The 12,120-nt window shown below is 40.5% G+C and overlaps 1 protein-coding gene across 4 annotated transcripts in view; it reads right to left on the reverse strand.

The window, feature by feature from the left end:
• Window positions 1-2,068: 2,068 nt before the first annotated feature.
• ANKRD22 (ankyrin repeat domain 22) overlaps window positions 2,069-12,120 on the reverse strand; it is a 38,696-nt gene continuing 28,644 nt past the window's right edge. For all 4 annotated transcript variants that reach the window (XM_067300035.1, XM_067300034.1, XM_067300036.1 and 1 more), the window contains 5 exons: window positions 6,909-7,100; window positions 5,055-5,162; window positions 4,661-4,738; window positions 3,341-3,439; window positions 2,069-2,546 (listed from right to left, as the gene is read on the reverse strand). In XM_067300035.1, the coding sequence (XP_067156136.1) occupies window positions 2,469-2,546; window positions 3,341-3,439; window positions 4,661-4,738; window positions 5,055-5,162; window positions 6,909-7,100 (555 nt within the window). In that variant the 3' untranslated portion in view covers window positions 2,069-2,468. The remainder of the gene's footprint in view (window positions 2,547-3,340; window positions 3,440-4,660; window positions 4,739-5,054; window positions 5,163-6,908; window positions 7,101-12,120) is intronic.

A 12,120-nucleotide genomic window follows, 5' to 3' on the forward strand; every position in this document is an offset into this window, starting at 1 on the left:
AGCTTCACAGAAGGAACTCATCCATCCAGTAAAAGCCCTCAAAGACTTCTGTTTAGCAGTAAGGGTGATTCCTGGGGAAGGGGTAAACACACAGTTACACACAATGGATATTGGTATGGGGGTTACAAACCAGTGTAGACTGGTTTGTATTTTCTTGCATTTCTAATAGTTTTAGGTTTTCCACAGTGCTACAGTATTTAGGTGACTGGTGTCTTCCAGAGGAGTTTGAGGCATATAGGAATGGCTGCTGAAAGCATGAAAATATTTCAGCACACACTTCAGGGATCACTTAATTTGGACAGTTTTTACCTCTACAAGACTGATTTTCCTAAGCCTAATCTCTGTTGTTCTCTTGTATATCTTATGTACCTCATAGAAGTATTATCCCCTGAAAACACAAAAATGGGATTTTCTCATTTCTCTACTGAAGTACTGATGACCTTTTTTTAAATTGAATCATTTATCAACTTGACAGAGAGCGCAGCCTATTTTTTTCTCTTCACATTTACCAACACTGTCAAGACAACCAAGAGACCTTTAGTCACAAGAATCTGAGTATACAATAGGTGGCTTCCAAAGACAAGGAATCCAACCTTAAAAAACAATGTCAACCTTCCTGTTGGACACATCCAAATATTCTCCTGTCTTTTACACCCAAACATCTACCAAAGGTTTTTTCATGCACTCTACACCCCCAGATAAAGAAACCACAGGTGTTTTGTGCTCATGACTTGGCAGCTGGGGAATGAGGAGATGCAGATCCATCAGGCAAGCTGCACTCCGAGCACCACAGCACCTACCTAAGGAAGTATTCTTGATACTGGCCGTGAAATTGTTGCAAGCTCCCCGAGATACTGGCTTTGACATTTACATAGTCCTGTTTTGACCATTCTTTCTTCAAGGAATTTCTGCAGCATGGGAAAGTAGTCAGTTATTTTCCCCTTTCAGGTCCCTAGCCCAAAGAGATAGCTTCTTCATTACCTATGTGAATGCCTCACATTACTCACCTACAAGGTGATCTGGTAGGTAAAAGAGTGCCTGTTCCCATGTTACACCCAAAGTGTTCATTATTACAGGTCCAGACAGGTTAGGTTTGTTATCTGGGGTTTTCTGGGTGGGGCCTCAAGCTCATATTAAGGAATCAAGACCCCTTCCAGTTGAAGTCAGTATCCAACACCATGGTGACACTCACAAAACGTATGTCTTACACAATATAGGAAATGTACTAACTTGTCCATGCACCTGGTCTAGCAGCCTTTTGCAGTGCTGATCATGACATCTAGCCTCTGAACCTATCTCAACTTAAACAAAATGGCCAAAACTGTCAACAAAAATAAAGATTCATTAGAGCAAGGAAGCGAGCTGAACAGAGATTTGAAAGCATCTGAAAGGAGAATCCCCTTTAATGTCACATTACTAAAATTAGAAGGTGCCAGGCCACCTTAATACATTGCCTACCACTGCAGGTTTTCTTCTTCCTTTATTCTATTCAAGGAAAGGCACCCGAAAAATTTTATTATTTTGGCATATGCACCACCTGCTGTATACACTGCTCTGAAAAGAATACTATAGTGTCCAGTCCCCTGGGGATGATGCATCTGGCTCCCATCAATAGCATTTCATACATTGATTTTTTTTCTCCTTTAGCATCTTATTTACATTGGAAAGCTATTCAAGAGACTGACTTCTCTTCTGAGCCAAAAACATGTTTCAATTATTATTTCTTAATGCACTAAAGGGACCTGGGAACTGGCTTTCTTTGTGATCTCCAACAACTCATTCAATCTCTTCTTACTGTTTCTTATATTTAAAAAAATAAAAAATAAAAAATCCTTCCCTGACTTCCCTGGCAGCAATGTAGTGAGGATTAGTTAAGGTGTGTGAAACTTGTAGCAGAAGGAGGAAGTGCTAAGAAGCCATAACTCCCACTGACAGAACTATTTTCACAGTCACTCCCACTGTAGGAGGAAAAATACTAAGAGGAAAGGTGCCAGACCCTGCATAAGTTGTTGTGGCACAGTGTTCAGTTGTCAAGTGTATCTCCTATAGAACAAGTAAAACACTCACTCTAAATGATATTTTATTTTTGCATTGGCTGCCAGTCATGATGTACAATTTGTTAGGTTTCCAGAAATAATACAGCTAGCTTTCAAAATCCACAGCCTGTGCAAGTCAAGCAATAAAACTGGGTGAGGAGATGGGAGGGGCAATATCTTGAATACTGTTGTAAACATTCAAGGCTTAGTAAAAGCAAATGAACTCCTTCCAGCCACATTGCCTTGGGAATACTTGACAGCTCTCCAACACACAAAACAGTCTTGGACTGCAGCAAAGAACGGATGGATTTGGACAAGGCCTCTGATAAATACCAGCCTCCAGCAGCTGTCCTGCTGCTGCTGTGCAAGACAGATTGCCAGATTGAGTAATTTTCTCATGTTCCAGAGCCCTTGATACCATCTCATCAAGCACTAGGAAGTTTTCTTTAGCATGCTTTCAATGTTGCTGAACTGTAATCTTCTTGCTATATCCAAGGGAGTCTCCCCCTCCTGAAAGAAACAGATGAAATATATTGCAACGTGACAGATATGGATCAAGTACAAAGAGCTTCCCTGAACTTGTCACCCAAATGCAAGACTCTCCTGCATGAGTTTTATTGTCACATTGTTGCTCTGAAACAAAGGTTTCAGAACGTGCTAGGTCTAATACTATTCTCACTGAAGTCAGCAGGCAGAGTCCTTTTGTCGCAGTAGCAACAGTAGTGACAGCCATTCCTCTGTTTCCTGGGGCTAATGTCCAAAGACAGTGCAGAGCTAAAAGCTGACTTCAAGAGCAACGTGAACAAAACATGACTCATCTCAATTGAGCAATGCAGATACTCCCGGGTCAATATTTCTTTGGACAGCATTTAACAGATGAGCTTTTCCAAGGACAGAAGCAGCTTGACTCAGCCCATTTCAGAGGACTAGTATCTAGTATCACCCCCCTGCTGCCAGCCTCTCAGGAAAAGCTGTAGAGAGAGCAGCTCTGAGTTAAGAGGCACTGTCAAGACAGCTAAGAGATCTGCCAATAAAGTGGACATCTAAAAGCCTTTACAGGTAGAAGTCCAGTAGTGAAGGACTCAGACTTTAAAGGTGCTGCTGCCAAGGAGGACAGTGGGGCTGCTGCTTTATACCCCATAGCAAACAAGTCTGCTGCCAGGAAGCAGTGGACCCTTGTGGGTTTTTTTGTTTGTTCATTTGTTTGTTTGTTTAAAAACAATGGGTCACACCAACTAAGGCCTGTAACATATTGGTTTACCATCTTCATAGTGGAAATACAGTTATCAACTTCACCTTCTTACCTGATTCTTAACAGAAGGGTCTGCATGAGCTTCAAGCAGTAGAGAAATGACTGCCTGGTTTTTCATTTCACAAGCATAGTGAAGGGCTGTGCTACCAGACTGAAGGGAAACAGAAGCAGATGGACTTTATTTCTATTACATCTTAAGCAGACCGTAGGCAAGTATGACTTTCTGTAGCCTAATCGGTCTCCCCCTGCAACAGCTAGATGCAAAAAAACAAACTCCTGTTCCAGTACACTGCACAAAGCAAAACAAATGCATTCTCACAAGAGCACCAGGAACAAAGAACCATTCCCACCCCAGGACACAGCTGCTAAAGAGGCCTGATCCCTTTAGCAGTAAGCCAATAGCTCTTTACTAATTTCAGGGGATTTCATAATTTTTATCTCAACAACTGCGCGTTACACAATACTGTTTGCTCACACTTAAGTGCTTTAGAATTTGGTTGCTGCTAGAATCAAGGTTTCTCCTTTTCTGCCTTAGGGGAAAGGAGTTCTCTATCACATCCAGGTATGCTAGTGGATACAGACACCATATGTGGCAGATCAGTGCACTCTGAAGACCAAGTGAAGACACAGTGTAACACTGGGCATGACCTTTGTCCACAAATCTGCTCCGGTCCAAGAATTCATAAATGGTGATAAATTCAGACATTTTTAGGAGCAGAACCTTTACAGAATCAGGTTTTTAATACATAAGTGTTTCAACTGAACTGGCTTGAATTATTTTAAGAGGACATTGGTCAGAAAGAAACTGACAAAGTTAATGTAGACCCAGAGAATCGCTTCCCTCCAGAGGAAGGCAGCTGGGAACAGTCCACCCAAATTTGTTAAGTTTGCAAATGTCTCACCTCAGTCACAAACACAGAGCTAGAAGGCGTTTCAACATACTATCCATCCTGCCTCCTTCCTCTGAAGGAAGATCTCACAGGTTGAAAAGGCCATCACAGCAATCAAAAAGTTGACAGTAAAATATAATATTCTAAGGTAAAAGTGCACATCCAGCACTGTCATGCTGGTTTTCACTTGCTGTGTTTGGAACTGTTGTTCAGACTCCAGAGCTAAGAAAAATGCTAAGCTTGAACAAAAAACTGCACTGAGCTATCAGGGGAGAACTGGTTCTGTGTATGTTGCAAAACTATATCCTAAATGTCAGGGGAAAACACCGAACCCTCCTGCTAGACAACCTGCTACATCAAAATCAATTCAGTGCCTGATACTACCCTGAAAGCAGGAATATATTGCTAGCAGATTGCAATGTCTGTTTTTAGTAATGCTGCATGCACAGGAGCCACATGTGCATTTGCACAAAACCACTTACGAAGTCTGCAGCATTAACATCAGCACCAGCTCTCAGCAACATCTTGATTAGGTTTTCATTCTGTTTAGTTTTTGAGACCTGTTTGGTGCAAGGGGAAGAGAATAATACAGTGAGCCAGTTAATTTGCATCCAGTACAAAGTAGATTTTTTTTTCCTTGATATTGTTTTTCCAAATGGAAGTGTCTGGCTTCTGCATCACCCAATTCTATCCCTCCACCAGTTACATTCAGAGCAAAATCTCTGCTTCTTCTGCTGTTCTCCATCAATCCTTGTTTTAAAAAGAATAATCTATCTACTCCAGGGGTTCCTGCCCTGAAATACTGCCATAAGACAGGTGATAAAGGACAAGTGAAAAGTATGGGGTGAGAGAGGTTCTGATTTCATTCAGACTCACCATGAGAAGATATCCAATGAGCATAACCGGCATGAGGATGATGATGAGCACGTAGTCAAGGAAATTAAACCGTTTTCTCACAGCATAATGCAGACAAGTGCGCTCCTTCTAAATACAGAAGGACTCTTTGATTAGTATCAGATTCAGTGAATTGATTATATTTGAATAGTATTGACAATACTAGATCCTTCTGTATTTCACAAGCTTTCTTTCAAGTTATCTGCTAGAAACATTCTCTGATCTGCAACAGAAACAGATACATCCATTTTGCTTCCTTCAAATAGAAGCATGTTTAACACACACAGGCTCATGGAAACTAGGCTCCACATGAAAGAAGTATGTGGGATCCAAAGGATTCCAAATGTATGTCTCCAAACTTGGACTTGGCTGCAGACAGAAAGAGAGCAGAGTGGCTATTACTCCTGCCCAGCAAGTTAAATCAGCAGGAAGAATCCCACAGGTACTCCTGTTATAGAAGTACTGGCTACTGAAGTAAAGATGTGAGTTTATGGCATCTTCTGTTAAATCTCCTGCAGGTGCTACTCACTGAAGTGTAACAAACCAGGTTACTGTGTTACACTATGGCCCAAAACAAACACAAAAGCCTTCCTGTGCAGTTCACAGCTCTGCACTCTCAGTCCTGCTACTGACCTCCATACCGCAGGACCAATTCCATCTGCAAAGGTGAAGAACAGACGAGTTTCAGATGACCAGGTAAAGTTGGAAGATGGTTGCCAATGCTAAGAATGATCTTACTGCACAACACAGAACCTTTTCTAAAGGAATTTGAGGTAGGAGGGAGAGTCTTTCTGCATTAAGAGCAGTCGGGATAGAATATGCCACTCATCTTACAAAAACATTTGTAGTTTATCTATGAAATAAACACACAGGAAACCAGAGCTACAAAATAGCACACAAGTGCATAGGAATATGCTGAACATTGCCTTGGAGTACAAGATGATACTTTAGAATAATAGCCAGAAAAAAAACAACACTGCCCATTTATCACCCATCACATTATTCCAACTCCTCCAAGCATAAGTTAGGAATGAAGCCAGAACATGAATCTTCATGCTACTTTTTATTTGCAACCTACGAGCAACCCTCCCACACAAACATGCTTCCTCATCACCTTAGGGAAAATAGCCAGTCACAGCTATTGTGGAAGGCAGGTAGGGTTTTTTTTTGGTTTTGTTTTAAATAGGTAACAGGGGAAAAAACAGACAGGAAACCAGCCCTGTTCCCCACCTCACCCCACTCCCCACATACACACACACACTATTATGTGCTCAGGTGACATCTGCTCCTGAAACAGGCTGAGCTACTGTTCTGTAACATGACAAAAGTGGGTCTGCAGAAGGAGTGGGGTTTTCATAGGGTCAGTCACTCCTCAGGGATACTTTCTTGAGAGAGGAACAAGCTCTCCTTCAGACCTTCCTCTTAACCAGGGTGAGGAAAAAGACTGCGGGAAAAGAAAGTCTTCAGAAGGAACAGATACAAGCTGGAGAGCAAGATGAATGCTGAGCACTCCATAGGTGAGTGGGCAGAACCTACAGGGGACTGGGGAAAGGCAAGAGCCTGGCTGGCATACAATATTACCTAAAATGGGAACACGAACACAGAGAGAAATTCAGGTTGGCAATGCTTATTACCTTGCATTCATTGGCAAGTTAGAAACACAAATGAGGAGATAAATGAAAACATAAAGGTTTACTGAGGTATGATTTGGGGGTTAGACTCATGCCTCAGTTGGAGGCAAAACTAAGGTTTGGCAGTGCTGCCAATGTCCCCATATGCACACTCCAAAAGTCGCAAAGAATAGTCACTGCAAAGGATAAATCTGTGGCCACTTACCTTGTTTCTGAGGTTGACATCAGCATTTCTTTGTAGAAGATAGCTAACTATTCTGTTGTTTCCCTGTTTGCATGCACAAATTAAGGGCGTGTCTCCACCAAAGCTGTCCTGGATGTTCAGATAGTTGCTGTTGTTCTCCAAAAGGAGCTGAACTTCTTTGAAATCATTATTATAAGCCGCCTGGCAAATGGGCTGAAGACAGAAGAAAATATTCAATCAAAACAATCACTACACTAGTAAGTCAGAATAGATGGTATAGACTTCTTAGTTGCACATCCCAAGAAACTGCCAAGCACTTCTGACAGAGGTTGTAATTCTAGGTGACTTCCAGAAGATGGTGGTAACAGACACTCCTGTAGCTGCCACACAGCATCTCTCAACATAGAGTGCAGAAATCTGACACTGCTTTTACACAGCAGAAATTAACTTTCTATTTGTTTTGGACAATGTTTCTACAATCCAAGAAATAAATCCGGCCATAATCAGCCATAAAAAAAAAAGAAAAGAAAAAGAAAATCAGCTCTTGATCTCATAGGAGTTGGTCACTACATTAAGCAGCAGGCACTGAGAACTGAGATCTTGATTGCTCAAAGGCATACAAGCCCACATTTATCTGAGTTTACAGCAAGCCTTCCCTATTGCTGAACAAGAAGCACCACTCCTCATCAGTTCTCAGAACAGAACTACATTTCAAGTGAAAATTGAGCTAGAAGTTAAAAACCAAAAAAAAATCCAGTATTTCTTTCCCAAGGAGCCTAGTGAGAATACTTATGCATAACAGGCACCATTTCTTACAAGGATAAATCAGAAAATGCTAATTTTGAATCCAAAAGTTAAGCTTCTTACCTAAAAAAATATTTGCATTTATGCTCACAGCTCAGACTCTGTTTGGCTTCTGCGACCAGCTTGCTGCTCGCGGATTTGCTCAGCATTTCCAGGCATCCCTGATCTAATCTGTAATTCCTTTTCTCTCCAGCAGCAGGAGCTCAGGCTAAGCAGAGGCTGAGAATGATATGGGCACTATCAGTTTCCAGCAGCCTAATGGATGCAGAAAACAATAGTGGAAGGAGTCAGGCAGGCCAATAGCATTTCAAGTTTTCCAATCAAAAACAAAAGAGGCTTTTTCTTTTCCTCCATCTTTGCTACTGAGGTTTTTCTTCACCATTTTCCAAGATAGCCATTTTCTTTAAATAACTGTATTACCTGCAGTTTTTTCCTTCCCCTCCTCCCTTTATCACATCCTCAATATGCTAAGTGAGCAAAATATAGCCTGGAACTCTGAGCCCTTTCCTTGCTCCCTCCTCCTTTTAGCTTTTTAATGAGACATTAATTTTTTTTTAATTTGCACCATAGGGAACTAACTTTGCATTTATAACAAAAGTTCGCGTCCAACATCTTTCATTGCTGTTTAGCCTTCTGGACAACTGCATGAGAAAAATGATTTTCCTTTCTAGAAAGTATTTATTTACACATTAGCCAGACCTTGCACCACTTTCTGCTTTATTATTTCAGGCAAAATCTACAAAGAATACATGTAACAATGTAAATTTGCATCGTCTGTCTGTATTCTTTTAAGACCCTACATATGTTCTTTGCTATTATACACTCCTCTAGAACCAGAGCTCTTTTAATGATTTTGAGAATGGTTCATACATAAACTCCTCTTGGTTTAAGCGACATGGGCACCTGTGCCACCTAAATGATTAGTTTACTCTAGAGCCTCTTTCACTCTGTCATTTTGGTGTCTAGTACTGTATCTTCATTTCCAGGAAAGAGAAGATCAAGTGGAATGTATTTGCTCTGCAGAATCTATTTGTGCCTCTGATTTCCCTATTATTCTTGCTCTTGCTTATTGGTTTGCTGTATTTAAAGATGCAGGAGGTTTGCTGTTTGACTGAACACCCGTTCAAATCCCAACAGTTTACCACACCACTTTACTCTTTTCCAGTCTGGTTCTTGCTAGTTCAGCAGCTTGTGTCACCAAATGATATGCTATTGTGCTTTTCTTACTGTACTGCCTCTGAGACTTTTACTTGCTCGGCCATTATGTCCAAGGCATCCCTGACTGATCCTCACATTGACCTGTACTATCTTTTTCCAAATCTTACATCATTGTTGTATCTAATTCTACAGTCATGAATAATGATAGAGCAATTACCATTCCATAACTCAGTGCACATTATTTGGGCCTGAAGACATGTGTAAAGGCAGGCACACAAGAGTCATGCATGCTCTTTTGTGCTCTGAAACTGGCCATTCTAAGAAAATATCCCAGGCACAAAGAATGCAAGGAAGCAGTTCTCACTCATTTGACCAGCTACTACACAGGTTAATTGAAGCTTCTTGCTACAGAGAACAATAAAGAAAATTCAAGAATAAGGTGTAACTTCAGTAGGGACCAAAAAACAAGCACATAACAAGCTCTTAGAAACCAGCTCCAGTTTTGCAGTGCTGCTGAATAAAGTGCTTCATGCATAAATAAGGATCTCTTCTGCAGTTTGCCTCAGCTTCTTGAGTACAAGCTACGGTGCATCCAAGTGAAAAGGGTAGAAGTAACTTCCCTTTAGGAGCTAGATTGCACAGAAGTGGCTCATCCCATGACCTGCTTTGCTTGCAATTTAAAAGCTGTCTAAAAGAAAAAGGCACAAGTATCAAGCTTAAAGATGAACTGCACAAAAAAATTATTTCACTACTGATTGGAAGAGACTGGATTTTTAGATGAAACAGGTGAGGGAAATTTTTAGCTACTACCACCAAGGTAAAGAGCAGTGCTGTTCATTCTCAACTTCAGTGACACTGCATTAGTGCAATGACTCAGAAGAGTCACACTGAGTCAAATGCAGCCTTTGAGTAGACCCAATAACTTAAGGAGAGCTAACATGGCTTTTTTTGCTTAAAGAGTATGTCAGGGACATGTTACATAACTCAGTAGTGGTGCTATTCTCTCAAAAGAGAACAAATTCTTTCTGGAGAAATTCTTTCTCTCATTTGGAATGTGGTGCTACAAAACATGCACTACCTGAAACTAGAGTTTGTAATCTGCACTGGCCTCTCACAGTTGTAGCTTATAGACCTGCTCCTCTTTCAACTTTTTTTCCCCTTATTGAAAAGGGAAAGTGGATGTTTTATACTTTGATTCTGTATTTTTCAAAGAAGATACAAAAGTATGCATACTTTCTCATTCTTTTTCAGTTGTTACTTGGAAAAAATAAAAATAAATCTGTGAATGCATGCTTTCCACGCACTCCCCCAGAACCTCCCCTCCACCTTCACTTTGTTTATCTTTGCAGCCCTGAAGAAAGAAGGGTCCTTAGTTATCTTCTTCTGAAAAATAAAACTATTTAAGCACCACTGCTTCCCCAGTTCTGGAAAACACTCATCTTAGTTTTTACACACACACACACACACACACACACACACACACACACACACCCCTTGTCTCTAAAGTGCTTGCAGGTTTCTAAGATTTCTCATCTGCAAATTTCACTTGTGCCTGAAATATTTTCACCGGCACTTTCATTCCAGTAAACACAAACACAACACAGAAATACTTTAGTGTCTACTCTGTCCCTTGCTCAACTTAGCAGAAACAAGGTTTGGGGGCTTCTCCCCCCATCAAGGGCCAATTATCCAGGAGGCAAACAGGAATTATCAATCTCCTCCAAATCAGGACCTCTTCTTACCAGCCACTTCTTGACTTCTTACTAATGTACTGATATAGAATGTAAGATCTATTTATATGATCTCCAAGTCTAGACTACAAGACAGTTTTCTTTGGCCTGCCTCTTTTACCCCAAAAAGCAAAATTTCTTGGACAATACAGGACTCGTATTAGCTGTAAGTTGATTTTCTTTCTTAAACCACACAAGATTCTTTTATCCTCTGCATCAGGGGCTCTCTCTACTCCCCTTCTGCATGACAGCATGCTTCCTCTTCCAAGAGGAATTTACCATTTTTGCAGATTACATGTCCCACTTTCCATCATTCTTCTCTTAGGAGAATCCTTTTAAGTTTTTTTTATTATTATTACAGTAAGGTGGGATTCTTTGTAAAATTGATTCTTTCACACATTAAGATGTTACATTCATCTAAAAAAAAAAAAAAACCCAACAAAAAAACCTCACAACCAAAAAAAAAAACCCTTTTCTTTTCTTTTCTCCTGGTTTCACAGGATTGTCTTGAGGCCTGCTTTCACTCTGCTGGTTTGCATTCTAGAAAAACATCTCTTTTAGCCAAAAGGACATATAATTAAGATGAAAACATCCATAGCTGAGACTTTCGATACATCTACCACACTGATGAACAGGACACCATGACTGGAGGAGCAAACATAGCAGCTGTGTCGTTAAGAAAGGGAACGAAACAATCCAAACAACTATAAGCATATTAGTCTGATCCCAATAATATTCAGGACTTCAGAGAAAACGTGCTAGGAAAGGATAATTTAAGAAATTAAAAATTACAAATAGGTGACGATCAGTCACCTGTGTAAAGCAGACATCAGAAACAGCAACCAGTAGCAGAGAATATATCCGGCAGTCTTTCTCACAGAAAGAGAAGAAAGCTGTCATGAAGGGTATTCAACTGGAATAGTGGATGCAGTTCTTGTTACCCATGTTCAGCAAAGATGAGCTCAGATTGTGGCAGTAGCACAAAAACTCTACACAAAAGAGGAGTGTAAAGAGCCCAGAGAAAGACTGATTTGCTTAGCTTGGCCTAGAAAAGAAAGAAAAAAGAGGGTTCCAAAATAAATTGAAGGGAAGTATTAGGGAAGAAGAAGAGCCTATTAACTTCAAGGAACAAAGTAAAAAAAGTTGATGCATCTGGCCAAGAATAAACTTAGCATGAAAATTAGAAAGAGATTTCTATTCATGTGCAGAATAAAGCTCCAAAAGAGGCCTCCAGTAGCAGCAGAATGGACACAAAACTTGACAGGTTTCAGGTTGGAACTTGAAAATTTGAAAGGATTTTTGTGATTGCAAAACTTCTGCCAGAAGCTGCTCTTCTATCTTTTACTTTCTGGGGTTGCCACTTTGGCAGATCTATTTAAATTAAGACTAATGGTGTTTAAGACTTTCTGGTTTAAACATATTCTCCAAATCTTGCTCAGAAGGTAATGAACAGTTTCTTACATATACACAGTAACACAGCAGTGCCAGTGGTATCTGGAATATAAGCTGTGAGGCCAATTATACTGCCTCCACCTAGAGTT

This window comes from Apteryx mantelli, chromosome 7 (genome assembly GCF_036417845.1).
Source record: "Apteryx mantelli isolate bAptMan1 chromosome 7, bAptMan1.hap1, whole genome shotgun sequence".
Taxonomy (NCBI): domain Eukaryota; kingdom Metazoa; phylum Chordata; class Aves; order Apterygiformes; family Apterygidae; genus Apteryx; species Apteryx mantelli.